The 16,001-nt window shown below is 45.1% G+C and overlaps 2 protein-coding genes across 3 annotated transcripts; both read right to left on the bottom strand.

The window, feature by feature from the left end:
• Window positions 1-1,071: 1,071 nt before the first annotated feature.
• On the bottom strand, window positions 1,072-9,212 carry LOC133958335 (inactive serine protease PAMR1-like). Its single transcript, XM_062393107.1, has 11 exons — window positions 8,957-9,212; window positions 8,300-8,497; window positions 8,110-8,235; window positions 7,043-7,157; window positions 6,147-6,364; window positions 4,148-4,339; window positions 3,842-4,042; window positions 3,582-3,648; window positions 2,951-3,213; window positions 2,372-2,709; window positions 1,072-1,852 (listed from the first exon to the last, which is right to left on the bottom strand). The coding sequence occupies exons 1-11, from the start codon at window positions 9,048-9,050 to the stop codon at window positions 1,346-1,348; spliced, it is 2,319 nt and encodes a 772-aa protein (XP_062249091.1). The 5' UTR covers window positions 9,051-9,212; the 3' UTR covers window positions 1,072-1,345.
• A 1,808-nt stretch (window positions 9,213-11,020) lies between these two features.
• On the bottom strand, window positions 11,021-15,159 carry slc35c1 (solute carrier family 35 member C1). 2 transcript variants are annotated; one of them, XM_062393025.1, is made up of 3 exons: window positions 15,025-15,159; window positions 13,214-13,725; window positions 11,021-12,053 (listed from the first exon to the last, which is right to left on the bottom strand). In XM_062393025.1, exons 2-3 carry the CDS (start codon window positions 13,716-13,718, stop codon window positions 11,473-11,475), a joined length of 1,086 nt encoding a protein of 361 aa, XP_062249009.1. In that variant the 5' UTR covers window positions 13,719-13,725; window positions 15,025-15,159; the 3' UTR covers window positions 11,021-11,472. The 2 variants fall into 2 exon arrangements, with proteins under 2 accessions (XP_062249009.1, XP_062249001.1); XM_062393017.1 differs by lacking the exon at window positions 15,025-15,159 and having other exon boundaries at window positions 13,214-14,929.
• Window positions 15,160-16,001: the final 842 nt, after the last annotated feature.

Genomic DNA, 16,001 nt, shown 5'->3' with positions numbered 1-16,001 from the left:
ACACTGAAGCACAGACTGAGGGGGGGGGGACTCGAGATGAGAGGTCAGCACCTCCCGTCAGGTGCGGGTGGGGTGTCCTCTCGGTTACAGAGCAGCAGATTAGCCGAGTCTCAGCCTGTTTTTAGCAGCGTGGCGTCAGAGAGTAAGATGGAGACCTCCTGCTCGTAGGAGACATTAAGGCCCAATCGGTTGAATCCCCTCGTAAGCAGAAAATTCACAACACTTTAAAACCCTTTGTATTCACACTGCATGAATTACCTCTCTTTGATTCTCAAATGTGCAGCGGAGCCACTGATTATTCTCCTGCAGTAGAATCAATGAGGCATTTTTCTAGCCTTGAACTTCTGTGTGTGACTTTACTTTGTGCGATTTGAGCGGCAACAGAATCTCACCTCTCGTGTCTCCACTCTCCCGGCTCGCAGAGAGCGACCACTGAACGATACTCATTGTTAAATTGGCCGGGATTAAAAGGTGTCCTGCACAAAGCCGCGGACGGCCCAGCGGGTGTCTGCGTCTCAGGAGTAAGAGCTAAGTTTAGCAAATCCTCTCAGTGTGTTTGTTTCCCTGTGCCCTCACATGCGAACACGCTGCAGACAAACAGCTTCTGTACATATTAAGATGAACATGCAGTCTGCACACGGTGAGCCGCCGATGCACGTGCACACATGCACAGCTCCAGAATGAGGCAGCATGGCCCCTCTCTGTTTGTGCTCTTAAAACTGACAACTTAATGTGCATGTTTGTAATGTGTGAATTAAAAGTTTGTATGTAAACGGAATAATTACTACCAATTAAGCAGGAAATAACTACATGCACGTTTGCACTCCTGCAGCATGAACACAACGACTATGTCCAGATAGAGACTCATCCCTCTTGGAAAATTGTTATCTCCTGGTTAGTCAGAGGTCAGAGGCCTGGAGCTGACAGAGATCCGCGTGCCAAGGACACGTCAGCAGGACGGAGAGGTGGAATTAAAGGATGGACACTCTGAGCTCCTGCGCACTTTTTCAGATGTGACAGTGGCTCGGCACTGAGTTGGTGAAAGAAATCCGAAAAAAAACAGGAAACAAGTAAAGTTTAATAGGTCTGACTGTCAGAATGGAGAATTTATTTCCTGAAAAAGGATTATCGACCAAATTTGTTGTGAGAAAGAAGCCACATACCCAGAAGGTGCAGAATTAATAAGAAGGTGGATGTGCACCTTGTGTTTGAAGTGGAGGTGACCCAAATACAGAACTTTACCGTGCACACACACACGAGTGGCACAACACACAACTTGTCTGCACCAACTCTGAGATTTAACTGATTTCAAGTAGATCAAAATAAGCTGCACTTAGAAACACATTTAATTCATGTTTCTCTCGATCCAGTCCCGAAAGCTGCCGACTGGAGTCTGAGCTGAGTGAGTCTGTCGCTCGTTCTCCCCGCAGCTGAAACCCTCCATCGCCAGCAGCTGCCAGCCCGAGCGGCTGGAGGCTCGACCTGTGGGGGGGGGCACAGCTGGCAGGGTGGTGAGGCCCGGGACAGCACAGGGGCTTTGAGGACTGGCCGGCCTCCTGACGACACACAGTGTTCCCCCCCGAGCGGACTCTTCCTCACAGCGATCCACGTCACTCCACTCAACGAGCTCCGTCTGGCTCGGGGCAGCGAAGCGGCTCAGGTGCCTGTGGTTGTCCGGAGGGATCCACCTGGAGGTGAAGGCCTGCCGCACCGTCCCCTCCCCGCCGTGCATTGTGGGTAGACACACCGGCAGCACGCGCTCGCTGATCCGGGCCTTGTCTTTCAGCTTGAGCACGGCCACGCTGGCGTCTGGTGTGAAGGCAAAGTTTGGATGGATTAAAATATCTGAAACCTGGTGAGGATAAAGAGAAGGGGGAATTAAAAAGTAGTATATTGGAGAAAGTCGGATTCCCCCATTTTCCAGTTTTGGAATAACTGTTGAGATCAGATAATACGCATCAAGCTGTGCACTTATCTTAAAACCCAAATCAAACACAGTTGTATCCCGGTGAAGCTTTAAGTGCACACGCTGATGCCGGAAGGATTTCTCCCTGTCACCATGTCAAAACAAAACCCTGTCCAGGGGATTATATTTATTTAATGAAGATTTCCTGCTTAATTCTTCATTGCATCTGCTGTTTGCTCAAGGGGAACTTTGTGAAATGTTGAAAAATAGAACCAGTGTCAGTGGAAGACTTTAGATGAAACTATATTGAGGCTTCAAGGTTAAAAGTAAAATAAATGTTGTTTAAATGGAATAAAATCCACAATCAACACAAACCTTTTGCAATGAAACAGTTCATTTCAGTAATTAAATGCAAACATGTGAGAGTATGTCCCTCAGATGTGTGGGGGATCCACCGTGTTGTACCCTGAGGTGGTGCAGGCTCCTCGACTGTGCCCCGGACGCCCGGAGCTGCTGCACGCCGATCACGACCTTCACGTGCGCGGGGTGAAGCGGCCGCCGCTCGTCCTGGTCCACCACGCACCGAGCCGCCACCAGGACGCTGCGCTGGGCGAGCAGAGCCCCGCTGCAGGCCAGGAGCCAGAAGGTGGACTCCTCCGAGGCCTCCCGGCCGCCGCTCGCTCCCTGGGACCTGTGGCCCCGGGCCGTCGGATCAGGGGGCGAGCGGACATAGACGGCTGCGTGCCACGGCCACTGGGTCTCTGAGAGGTTCTGAGGACTGAAGGTGTCGAGTTTGCCACAAACTGTCGGAAAAGCAACAATCAGAGAGGAAGAGGTGTCAAAAAGTAAAAGTAACATGTGAAGATTAGACATAATTCTGCTGGAGCAACAAGGACCTTTGTCATGAATACTTAAAGGCCCTTCACACTCAGGTATGTTACATTGAAGAAACATGTTTTATTGATGCTTAATTTTGCTCATTTCAAAGAAGAAGACACATTGACATTAGCTCATCCTTCACTTCACAGTGTGACCTGCTCTCACCCGGCGAGCAGGAGACGTGGCGCCCGCTCCACCGGCCGCTCTTCAGGCAGCTGCGTCTGGAGCTCCCCGTGTGGCGGTAGAGGGGCGAGGCGCACTGGTACTCGATGCTGGTGTGAACTGAGTGAAAGCCACGAGGAAGCTCGTCCAATGAGACGTCATGTCTGTCCGCGGGAGACAGTCGGTCCAGTGTCAGTGGGATGGAACCAGTGGACGACAGATGGTGGATGTTGAACCTGGAGGAGAGCCGCTGGTTTGGAGTCTGTCTGTGGGAAAGAGCTCAGTCTGGTCTCAGTGGCTCCTCACGTGCATTTTACATTCTTCATGTAAGAATGATGTCATCACTGTGACGTTAACATCAACAACAAGATCAAAGAAGGAAAATGTTTTTAAAACTTCTCTTTCCAAAGTCAATAATCAGTATCAAAGATTTACGTGAAGGTGATTGATTGATTTTGACTTAATGGAATTTGCTGTACACAGAGGGAATTGAGCCTCTTTCATTTCCACTTCTCACCCTGAACATCCCTGTGTGTGTGGCTGCAGGGGGCGCTGTTGCTCAGTCAAAGTTCCATTGTGTTGCTTTAACAATGTCTAACAACAAGTACACACAGCACGTTGATATGAATGTTACCTTGATAACAGACGCGGCCTCACAACACTTTGTCGCACAAGTTCCGACACTTTGGGCTCTCGACAGGCTGCAAATCAAAAGAGCCACTGTTGTTATATCACAATCATTCCCACTGTTTCACTAATGTGAATAAAAGGTGATCAGGAAGTAGAACTACACAACTGGAGCTCGTCTTTGTGATGAAGTGGAAACATCGTGTGTGTGTGTGTACCAGCGCGTGTGAGTTGTCGACCTCCCGTGTGTTCTTGAAAACAACTCACCTCTCACACACTTCGGCGGCCTGCCACTCCAGGATCCATTAGAGAGACAGGTGCTCTGGTGGTTTCCACTCAGGACGAAGGAGTTTTTACAGAAGAACTCCAGCGTCTCCGCCCCCGCACCCCCCGCCGTGTCCTGAGCCGGCCTGTAGTAGCCGTTGAGCAATTTGGGTGGGGGGGCACACTGGACTCTGCTCGTTTGGCCTGTGGGAGCGATTAAGGAGAGATCAAGAGTTTCCTCAGCAAATGCACCATGTGGCTTTTAGGTTCAGAAATGAAGCCCAGAGAAAACCTGGTGGAAGAAAGTACCTCTCACACAAGTGGGAGCGCTGCCACTCCACAGGCCACCAGGCAGACAGCTCCTCTGCTGGGAGCCGCTGAGGGTGAAGGGTGGACGGCACTGGTAGTTCACAGACACAAGCTTCTGCTGGAGGCTGTAAACTGGCAGCCAGTATCCATTCACTGGTTCCTCTGGGGGCGCACAGCCTGGATCACCAGGGGCTGAAGTGGAGGAGAAAACAAACCTAACTTGAATACATTTTATTACCATCAACAGTAAAAAGCTGATTATGTAAGTTTGAAAAATGAGAAGATAACAGTCCTCACTATGGGGACATTTGATTGTACAAATATATTAAAACTATAGCTTCGTAAAAATAGAACCATCAGTAAAAGTAATATGAGGAAATATTTTTGAAAGAGATGATAAAGCAAAAAAAAAAAACATATCTTCCACTCTGCAGATATTTTACATAATGGGTGGAATTGTTGAAAATTTGATAAATATGAATTTATTGTTGTGTATTCAGCCTTTTTGCGATTGAAATGTTTAAATTGTAATAAAATTACACTTTTCAATCAGTGTAATAGAAAAATTCCTTTAGTTTCTAAATCTTACAATGTTGCCCAAGGTAGGTTTCCTCAGTAAATATTAAAAATATGTTTTAAGGGATTTAAATAAATGATTTATTTGCAGCACTGGAGGTGGTTGAAGGTTTGAAAGTTCTTTTGCAAACTTTGACAAACCCTCTGCCTGTATCAGAAGGTGGATCTGGGATTGTACTTTTCAATAACCAATTAATCTTAGGGGGATTAATGTAGGGATCAAATCCCACTTGTTTAGGGACTTGAACCTTTACATACATTTTTTTTGTCCAGTGCTTTCATTTCAGAAACAGAGCAGAGACATTTTTGACCAGAAGTTTATGAAGGGGAAATATAAAAAGTTATTTCAACCTGACAGAATTTAACATTGAGAGAGAAATTGACCTCTTTTACTGCAGCACCTCTGAAAACCACCACCTTTTGGTTTGATCTTTTTTACCTCCTCGTTTTTCAAAGGCCCCTTCTTTTCCCAGGGGAGAAGGTTCTATGCTTAAAAAGAAAAATTCTTCTGTGACTTATTGATGTAAATCTTTCCAGAAATCTCCCAGAAATGGCTGAACGCCCTCTCGTGCAGTAACACGGTGATATGATACGGTTTGGTGAGCGGCCGGGAGAGATGCCCATGAGAAGGACAACACAGAATGAATGGGATGCAAGTTAGATGCATGAATTGCTGCAGAGAAACGGAGAGAGAGAGGTGAGTGTGATAAATCTGTGTCACCGACTGCCCGTATCCCATCGCTGAACACACACACACACAGACACACACACACACACACACACACACACACACAAAGAAAAAGTCCACAAGCAAATGTGCTGCATTTCATGGGAGAGATGTGCTGCACTATGCATGGGGGGGGGGGGACGACTCATCATGTATTCATGATATCTGAAGTAGACACCTTCAGTATACCATGAAAAAGAATGAATCAGAGTGGTGTGGTATTATTCTGTGTATGTGGACTCCACAGAGGAAACCAGCTTCATACGCTGAATAAGATGACTCTGCCAGGACTGGGTGGACAAAATAAGAAGGAAAACCATATAAAGAAATATGTATTTATAATTCTGCTTTTATTTCAGACTGATTCTGTCTCATGATTCTGTGAGTGTCCCTTTTTCATTTATTTTTTGATCTCATTTACTTTTATCTTGTGTCTTTTTTCACATCTTTCTCTCAGACTGTTTTTTACTTTTGTGTCTATACTTGTATTTTCTTCCTCTTATTGTTAACATGCTACAGAAATTAATCTGACTTGATTTATAATTCAATATAATCCACTCACATCTTAAACCTTTGAATGGAAGCATTTGATTAAACTGTTCAGTGATTGTGTATTTTTTTCCATGCTGTGTCGATATATATATATTTATGTATACAGTATATACCAATCACATTACTAATAACAATTATACCTGCCTGAACTCTCCTGAAAAGTGAGAACAAATCCATCGAAGTTGTTGTAGCCATCTGAGGTGAACAGGATGTGCAGGAGGTTCCCGGAGCTTTTTATTGGTGGAGGCAGCCGATCCCCACAGAACCGGCCAATCACAGGGGAGCTCAGGTCGTGGCCGTCGCGCACCTCCACGTAGTCGTATCGACACGTGTGGTCGGACTCCAGACTGAGCAGAGAAAACCTGCAGCACAAACACACAGAGTTGTGTGATGGTGAGGTTATAATCTTTGTGTTGTTTACAAACACACAAACCAACCAACAAACAAACAAACGCATTGGGGCTGAATCAGAACCTCATTGGCTGATGGTAGAAATGATCCCAGTCATTCATAAAGAACCTGGTTCTCACTCTCACCGTCCCTGGTAAGTTCACAGTCAGACAACTTTCTAATCATCACTCATGATGTGCAGGAACTCGGCTCTTCCCAGCATGCACCACACTCTACATGGGCTGTTGTGTCCCAGTACTCCACCAACACTCTTTAGATCCCATGTCACTTCCTGTTAAAGGTATTTACTCCTCACTCTAATCTCAACACTCGCTTTCGAGTGAGATCCGATTATGCTGCTCATGTGCAACTTGTTGATTCTCTGTGTTTATGGTAAATATTTTCCCCGACTGGAGCCAAACGTAACCCCGAGGAATTCAGGAGGCCGAACACAGACAGTGACATCTTCTTCTGACTGCCTGACTCACTCTGGTGTCACCAGGGGCTCAGCAAGGCCTCTCAGAAACACGCTTTTCAGATTAACTACATGTTCTCTCTCTCTCTCTCTCTCTCTCTCTCTCTCTCTCTCTCTCTCTCTCTCTCTCTCTCTCTCTCTCTCTCTCTCTCCGCTGCGAAGAAGTGGCGTTCACCTGAGCTCGATGCTTCTGCCCCTCTGCACTTGCACCCTCCACTCACACCGGGCGTTTGTCGGGTAACTCTCCAGGGCCACGAGCCCCTGAGCTCGCTGGAGGACGCCTCCACATGCTGCAAGAGAAACGTAGTGATGTGTTTTCAATGTGACAGGTGGTGACATGATGGGAAACAACCAGCTAATCCACAAACCAGGATTATTGACTATTGAGTAATTGAGCAAAAACAAGATTAGGGAAATTCTAGAAATTGATTTCTATCACTCTATCACTAATTAGGGTTTAAGGTTTTATTTGGCATTTTAAAAGAATACACAAAGGTTTCCTCCTTTAGCAAATCCTCAGTCAATGAATCAGCCAATTTAATTAAACATCTTTATCAGTTTGACAGTGAGACACCACACAGGTGTTTTTCCACCAGAGCAAAGTTTCACAGTGAAAAGAAGGAGTGGCAACGTGCTCCACCTGTTTGTATGAATCTATTATTAAACCATGAGCTTCACCAGCCCACACTTTATTCAAATCATTTAACTGCGGCAGCTTCGGCAACATATTGCTGATGATTATGTTTATTAAAAGAAAAAATTAGACACTACTAAAAAAAGGACGCTGTCGCCCCCAAGTGATCATGTGGTGTATTACAAATGTGTAGTTGAAGTTTATAAAGGGCGAAGCCACGGATTTGATAAAGATTACATCCCCCCAAATAACGTGTATATTTGTACATTATATATTATGGTAGATATTAAATAAATGTTATCTTAAAGAAGGATTATAATTTTAGACTTGTAAATACTAAGGTAAATGTCAAATATACATGCTGGAAATTATAAATTAAGATTGTAAAACTTTGAAAAACATGGAGACATTTTAATTTGTCGAATATAAGTTGCAGTCACAACCACACTCACTTGTCAAAAGTTGCATTTAAATTTAAAAATGTCATATGTTCACAAACCACATTGACACTAAACTGGCAAAAGCAGTGTTTGCCCCATGTGATCAATGATCAAATATCATCGATTAAGATCTAAACTAAAGCAAGATAGGAGCTTACAGCGACTCACTTTTACAGTCCCCCCCGCTCCAGCCTTGGCGACACTCGGTGCAAAACTTCCCATCGATGAAGAAATCGTCGTTGGCCCTCCAGGTCCCGTTGTGGCAGGTTTTGCAGTTCTCGAACAGGCTGCAGCCTCGCGGGGTCAAAGGGAACAAAGAGGACGACGGTAACGATTTCAGGGCATCGACCAACAACACTTTGCAGGAGCCGGAGTGAGGCAGTACCTGGGTGGATGATACAGGGGTCACACTGATCCAGAGCGTTGCGGCAGCAGGGGACGGTGTAACCCACCCTCGACCCTTTGGAGGGACACCGGCACTGGATCAGGTGGTACTCACAACACGGACGACACATGGCGCTCCACTCAGCGCTCGGGCAGGTGTCCCCTGTGGGAGCTGTGGGAACCAGACCAGACACCATTGGATCAAACTTAACAGGAAACATCTGACCTGTTAGTTATTGGCCGTCAGCTCGGGGGCCCCCCGGGCAATTCCCTGCTTTGCTGTTGCTACGCCCCTGGTTCAGATGAGGCCACAGCTAATTGTCATCGTCCCAAGTTTAATACAACCCATCAATATCTATGGATTTCTGTGTTCTGATATCTATATTTATTATTTAGGGTTGAACAAAGGTTGACGCAGGATACGTGTTATTCTGATTCCAGTCTGCAGCACGAACTGAGAGGAAATGACTCATCCTCATGAAATACTTCCACAGTTAGTCAGCACATCAGGAAACAGGACTTTTCTGTAACAGTCAGCAGAATTCTAACAAAATAAGAAGGCAATTCGTACAAAGTTGTGTAAAGTAAGAACAACATTCGATCAAAGCTGTGACAAATGCTTTCTACTCACCACGTGGCCAAGCTGTGACACACAAACAGATATTGAAGAGGAGGCAGTAGAGCTCCGGGGCCACGTTCATCTTCCTCGTGAGGAACGGGAACATCTCAGCTGCAGGACACGTCCAACGAGGTTCAGAGAGAGCAGCTCACAGTCAGATCATCCTCTCTGCTCAGAACACTGAATTCTTCCATCTCGGCAGAATGGACCGAAATCCTTAACCCATTCCTCCCGAGATGTTTTCGACCTCCCAATCAGTGCTCCATCTGCAACTGGTTCCACTCTCTCTGCTCCCGTTATGAGCTCAGCCTGATCAGAGCCCACTGTGACTAACTTGGGGGGGGGGGGGGGGGGGCACTCACTGGCAAAGTGAGTGGAAAGAGCATTTGAGGGGAAATGAACACAAGCTAATGAGAAACGCAGTGATTGAGAAAGTCCAGAGGAAAAATAAAAAGTCTGTCAGTTCAGGATTCAAGGAAACAGGTTTTCTTTTTCTTGGAAGCTGCAGAAGCTTCCTCTTGTTCCAAACATTCAAAGTCATATAAATATGTATAAATATAAATAAATATAAACATGTGCTGCACATGCACAAAGACAAACGAGTTTACTGATGTGTCATACCAGCTGTCAGAAGCCCGACATAATGGCGTCGCAGCTTCTTTGTAGACAAATACCAGATGTTGTCTGAAATGACCCCATCACAACGTGTATGATGTCAGTCTCAGTAGATCTGACGGGAGCAATGAGGCCGACAGCAGTCACAGCCCATTTCAGCACCAGGGTTGCTTCTCCATTACCTAAGACATTGTGTTACCTGGAAGATTCTGTGTTTTCATATCAGTTCTCATCTTCTGCATTACAGCAGGTTGCAGACGGACAGAGAGATGAGACTTCAACTGCTCTTTAGAAATACTATTATCTTTTCTTTTGTTCTTGCAAGACAGGATTGAGACTTTGGGACTTCGGCTCTGTTCTTCATTGTTTCATGATCGTTCACAGAAATGCAGCTCAGGTACCTTTGACACAAATTGCTCATGGGTGTGAGCAGTTGCCTTTGTCTGCCTGTCAGCCCTGTGATCCGCGGACAACCTGTTCCACGACCTATGTGAACATTAACTTTGCTCCATTGTCAGCTGGGATATGCTGCAGCCTGCTGTTGAATCAAAGGATAAGAGATATGGATGACAGACGGGGGGGGGGGACGTCGATCTCCCACAGGATCGCATCATTGAAAACCACAAAGTGTTCTAAAAACATGTAGCACCGAGTTCAGGAGAAACATGGGAAACACCATTGTCTCTCTATGAAGATGACTGCTCCCTAAAAGAGAAGCCAGAGCCTCTTGATTGCCCCCTGGTGGCTGGCGGCAGTATAAAGGTCTTTAATTCCTCAAAATAAGATTTCTCAAAGTTGGTTCCTGTAGTTTGAGGTACTTCTTCTCCCACTGATGTATTCAGGTGTTTACTTTCACACGTAGAAGGGATTTAATTACTTATTTGATGGTATAAAAACAAAGGGTGTGATGTTAAGTGTCTTTCAGCTCCTTGCTGTTTTACAACTTGCAGCTTTGCTCTTCTGGTTCAGTCTCGGTTGATGAGATGGCTGCTCAGGATATTTAACCACGTAGAACATGATTTTACAACATAACATAATATAAAATGTTCCTGATAAAACTGTGGACACTGAAAACGTGCTTATTATTTTTGATTCTTGAAACCTTTGAATCAAAGTCTGAGACTCGACACTGATCATGAGTAAGATGGAAGCCTGGGAGATTATGTGTCCTAATTCTAACAGTTACAAAACTTTTATTTATGTCACAAGGCCAAACTCGCCTTTGAAATGAGCTCCTGACATCAGAGACCAGTGGTTCTCCGCTCGTGTAATTACCCCTGGTGCCCTGAGCTATTTTCAACCCTCCATGTTGGAGGAAAATCACATTTGGAGACTCGTTGATAGGAACCAAACAAGGTACATGCACAGTGGGGGCTCCCACTGAGATCCTCGTTAAATGAGGCCCCAGCAGATTAAGGACAGATACTTAGATCTGCAGCAACCACACAAACTTTGCAAACCTTTCTAGAAAACAAGCAATTAAACATTGGCTTTATTAATATTTGCGACAACTAATAAATTTATAGCCCAACGCTCAAATCGTTGACATGATTGTTACATTATTTTTCAGAATTAACAGCAATTTGAATGTTCAACATCCCTTCGATTAAAAATATCTGAATTAAATAGATATTTTAAACGTGATACCAAGTGAATATTTTCTCTCCTCCCGCTGAATAAAAAATGTCACAATTTCCATTATTTTTCTCTATTAAAAAAATATTTAAAAGAGGCCTCAAATAAATATGAAGCTTTAATTTAATATGTACAAATTCCTTTACACCTTTAGTTAAGGTGTATACAAGAAAAGAAAACCCACAAAACCCACTCTGATTCCACGAAGGAAAAGTATCACATCATATCACATCATATCACACCACATGGAGAAGTACTACACACTCCTCAGCCGGCGGTCAAACCCCAACACCGTCCTCCTCCTCTGGAAGCAGTTTTTCTTTGGTTGAGTCCTGAGGCTCTTTGCGGGGGTCGCCCTTCATTTCTCGACTTTTCACGATAGTGTAGGCCGACGAGCCGCCGAGAACCATCATGTTACTGGTCCACCACAGCAGGCTTTTAGTCGACGAGTAATACACCACTGCGATGACAGTCTGCGCGCAGGCTTTCGCCGTCCCCGAGACGTTGTGTGAGAGCGGACTGGTGTACTTGATCTGGAGACCCGTGACGTAGCCGATGCCGAAACCGAACACTCCTCCGAGGATCATCATGCCCCAGAAGCCCGTGTCAAAGATACGGGTGAAGCTGTAGAGACGCCCGAACTCTCCGAAGACGAGCATGAGCGGCAGGAAGAGGATGCAGGCGTTGATGTTGTTGTAGTAGGACAGTTTCCAGATGTTACCGTCCACGCATGGCATCACCTTCTTGGTGTAGATGGCATTGAGGCTAACACAGGCGCTGGCAATGACCCCGAAGAAAATCCCCGACAAGGAGAGGGACCCTGCTACACCTTCCTGGTCCACACCGAGCCAGAATCCACCTGAGAAGACACACACAGGATATCAGAGACATCGGTACACAATAAAGCTTTTACACAACTTGAGCCATACAAATTATAAACTTTAAATTTGGATTAATTGTAATTTTCAGGCACAAATTTTATTATTGCTCAAACTGGAGCTGCAAAAATTCTTTGTTTCCTCTTTGTAAAAAAATATAATAATTTAATAATTCCTCTCAGGTACTGGAAAATGTATTTTACTGAAGCATAAGTTTGTGTCACATCCTATAAAAATGCAAAAGTTTGCCGATCTGCTGGACAGGAGACTTAAAGTGTTGGTTTACACATCAGAACTCATCTTGGGTCATATTTCCAAACATATACTAAACAACCCTGTTTTATTGTGATGACCCCTGAGGTGAATCTAACTGAAGATCTGTAACAATGGCAGGTTTTAGGTTCCGTCCCTGACCCGGTTGAGGAGGACATATCAGATCCTGACCTAGGTGAGGACATATCAGATCCTCACCCAGTTGAGGACATATCAGATCCTGACCCAGGTGAGGACATATCAGATCCTGACCCAGATGAGGACATATCAGATCCTGACCCAGTTGAGGACATATCAGATCCTCACCCAGATGAGGACATATCAGATCCTGACCCAGATGAGGACATATCAGATCCTCACCCAGATGAGGACATATCAGATCCTCACCCAGATGAGGACATATCAGATCCTCAACCAGATGAGGACATATCAGATCCTGACCCAGATGAGGACATATCAGATCCTCACCCAGTTGAGGACAAATCAGATCCTGACCCAGTTGAGGACATATCAGATCCTGACTCAGTTGAGGACATATCAGATCCTGACCCAGTTGAGGACATATCAGATCCTCAACCAGATGAGGACATATCAGATCCTGACCCAGTTGAGGACATATCAGATCCTGACCCAGATGAGGACATATCAGATTCTGACCCAGTTGAGGACATATCAGATCCTGACCCAGATGAGGACATATCAGATCCTGACCCAGATGAGGACATATCAGATCCTGACCCAGATGAGGACATATCAGATCCTGACCCAGATGAGGACATATCAGATCCTGACCCAGATGAGGACATATCAGACACTCACATCTACCTTCAGGGACATCACAGTGTAATAAACAACCGACGGGACGTACCCAGGATGACGCCGCAGCACATGACGGCTTGCAGGGACGTGGTCTGCTTCAGGATCACGTAGGACAGCAGCACGTTGAACACCGTGGTGAGGGAGCGACCCACCGTGTAGAAGGCCACGCCGACGTGCTTCAGGCACAGGTTGTTGAAGGTGATCATGCTGATGAAGACCACGGACAGGGGCAGCACCTCCCGGGCCGTCTTCAGGTCGAAGCGCACCGGCGGGAAGTCGATGAGCCACGGGCACAGTTTGGCCAGGACCTGCATGAAGCAGCACAGCACCGAGGCCACCAGGCACTGGAAGAACGTGACGAATAGCGGCGCGTCCAGCTCCTTGTTGTCCAGCAGGAAGTTGTTGAGGAACACCATGGTGATGGAGATGAACCAGTACAGAGCCACCACCGCCGCGATCCGCAGCGCCTTGTACAGGTAGGTCTCCTCCCGGCCGCCCGGCTCCGACTCCCCGGAGCCCCACAGCGCCATCTTCAAGATGCTGAACCGCTTCATGTGCGTCCTGTTCATGGCGACACGGAGCGGGAACGTCCGGCCGGAGTTAGAGTAGCGGAGCATTTACATTTAGCTACTAAAGCTAGGTGCTAACCGGGAACTTCACGGACATGACTTCCGCCTGGGGCAACAACAACTGGCACTTCCGGTGGGTTATACTTCAGAATAAAAGCCCCCCACCACCTGGCGTACTATTTCAAAACCCCAAATATAGAGCACGCCAGGGTATCAAGTTAAAAAAAAGAAATAAAACAGAAAATATCATTGCAGTTTCCACAGGCTGTTTTTCTTATATTAGGAGGAATAAATGGTAATTTTACAACAATAAAGACATGATTAACCAAGGATAGTGATAAAGACAACTTGTTTGTAAGTTGTACTTGTAGAAGAATATAGTGGACGTTTGCGAGCATGGGTTCTCGTTGAGCCTTTGCAAATTGAATCTTATAAAACCGGTCGTAATGAATTCCAGCTTGAAGCATCTGCCTCCTCAGAGACGATATTTCACATTCTGTCCAGATGGCACCTTTACAACAGGAAGTGATCTATAATTCCTCCAATGATTGTTCCGAATAATTAACATTTAATGCGAAACACTAATCCTGCGTCTGATCTACGGGCTGAGGAGATCTAATGTGCCATATATCACAGATTGTAATCACAGAAAGGAACGACACCTTTATGATAAGCAGCAAGGAGAACCCATGCTCGCAAACGTCCACTATATTCTTCTACAAGTACAACTTCATTCTGGTACAAGTACGACTTTATTCTTGTACAAGTACCACTCCATTTTAATATACAAATAATTAAGCAAAAGCAAAACAACAAGCCTCATGATGTGGGAGCATCTGGAATAAATTGCTATACATTTGGGATTCAAATTTTACACTGCACCGAGCCACATGTTTACATTTTGTGACACAACGCACGACTTTTCACTGAATGAATCACTAAATGCTTTTATTTTGACAGCAGGTGCCCCAACCAGAAATCTTGAGCGAGACAACTTCCGCATGTGATCTAACGCGTTATATTAATTTAAATACACAGGCTACTCATAACAACACATTTCTCGTTCTCACTTGTGCACTTTTCTTGACAAATAATAATTCCAGGTTGTTAATTTTGAAACTAGTTTACTCATCCATCCATTTCCTCTCTGCTCCATGTACAGGTGCACTGAGGCGTTCACCCTCTCATCCAATAACCAACCAGATATATAACCTGCTGAAGAGTTAATCACGTTTAGATTTGCATGTTTTCTTGCATTTAGTGCTGTGATATTTAGAAATTGTCTCCATACCTTCAGCTGTCCCGGGTTCGTCTCAACGTGATGCCCAGCCTGAGGAGGAATCTTCAATGAGGAAGTGCATGGTGCTGCTCCTCCCACGAGGCGACAGGACAGGTGGAGCAGGAACAGCCACAATATCCTGTTGAACCAACACCTCCTGCCACGTCAGGGGACAATACGTGGGATCTGGGGGAGGTTTCAAACGAATTAAATGGAATCTTCAACAGTGAAATTCATTATTTCACCAAGGAGGAGGAAATGAATGACGAATGATGTCATCAGTCAGCAGATGGTTGAGCAGGAAAATCACTGCATGATATAAGAGTCGACCGGATGCAGGAGGCGGGAAGTATCTTTGTGGTATTTTAAAGCAACGTGCAATCAAACAAATTAGGTTTATTACTCGAATTAATAGAATAAAATATTCTACATTAAATACTTTTCTTCCAGTTGTCATTCATCTGATCTGATTCCCCGTCACTGACTTTAAAACATGTGTGTGTAGAATGGAAAAGAAGAGTGTGAGTCTCATGCTGTGTGTTGGTCAAAGGCAGCAACAGGTATTTATGGTCCTGTGATCCCCTCCGCCTGTACTACTGCCTCAGGACAGGAGGTGGCAGTAAAACACCATAAATGTTCACTGGGTCTGTAGGAACTCAAGTGCACACAAACACAAACACACACACACTCACACACAACTAGACAGAATGTACTTGCATAGTAATGATGACCGGTTTACACTATAAGTTACATGAAGCAACATATAGTGTATTATTATTATATTTACATTTTAATAGCCTCAAACACCACATCAAGACACAAGTGATGAGAGAAGCCTACAGTTTTACTTGCTGTACTTTTTATGTGATGTACTCTGAGTACGCCCAAGTTTACAATAGATATCAAGACACTTTTAATTTCTCTACAAACTCTACAACACCTTATTTTCTTAGTTCAATGGAAGTGGCTTCAAAATCATAAAAACCTCC

The sequence above is a fragment of the Platichthys flesus genome, chromosome 1 (genome assembly GCF_949316205.1).
Source record: "Platichthys flesus chromosome 1, fPlaFle2.1, whole genome shotgun sequence".
Classification (NCBI taxonomy): domain Eukaryota; kingdom Metazoa; phylum Chordata; class Actinopteri; order Pleuronectiformes; family Pleuronectidae; genus Platichthys; species Platichthys flesus.
Note: the sequence above shows the minus strand (reverse complement) of the source record. Positions and strands in the feature narration are given on the sequence as shown.

Bases quoted from the DNA above. Each gene is read 5' to 3' on its own strand.
- slc35c1 (XM_062393017.1), bottom strand. From the start codon at position 13,781: ATGCTCCGCTACTCTAACTCCGGCCGGACGTTCCCGCTCCGTGTCGCC. The intron at 12,054-13,213 runs GTACGTCCCGTC...GTGTCTTCTCAG, and splicing joins GTGCTGCGGCGTCATCCTGG to GTGGATTCTGGCTCGGTGTG.
- LOC133958335 (XM_062393107.1), bottom strand. From the start codon at position 9,050: ATGTTCCCGTTCCTCACGAGGAAGATGAACGTGGCCCCGGAGCTCTAC. The intron at 4,340-6,146 runs GCAGGTATAATT...CCTCCACTTCAG, and splicing joins CACTTTTCAGGAGAGTTCAG to CCCCTGGTGATCCAGGCTGT. The intron at 2,710-2,950 runs GTGAGAGCAGGT...CTTTTCCGACAG, and splicing joins CCACGTCTCCTGCTCGCCGG to TTTGTGGCAAACTCGACACC.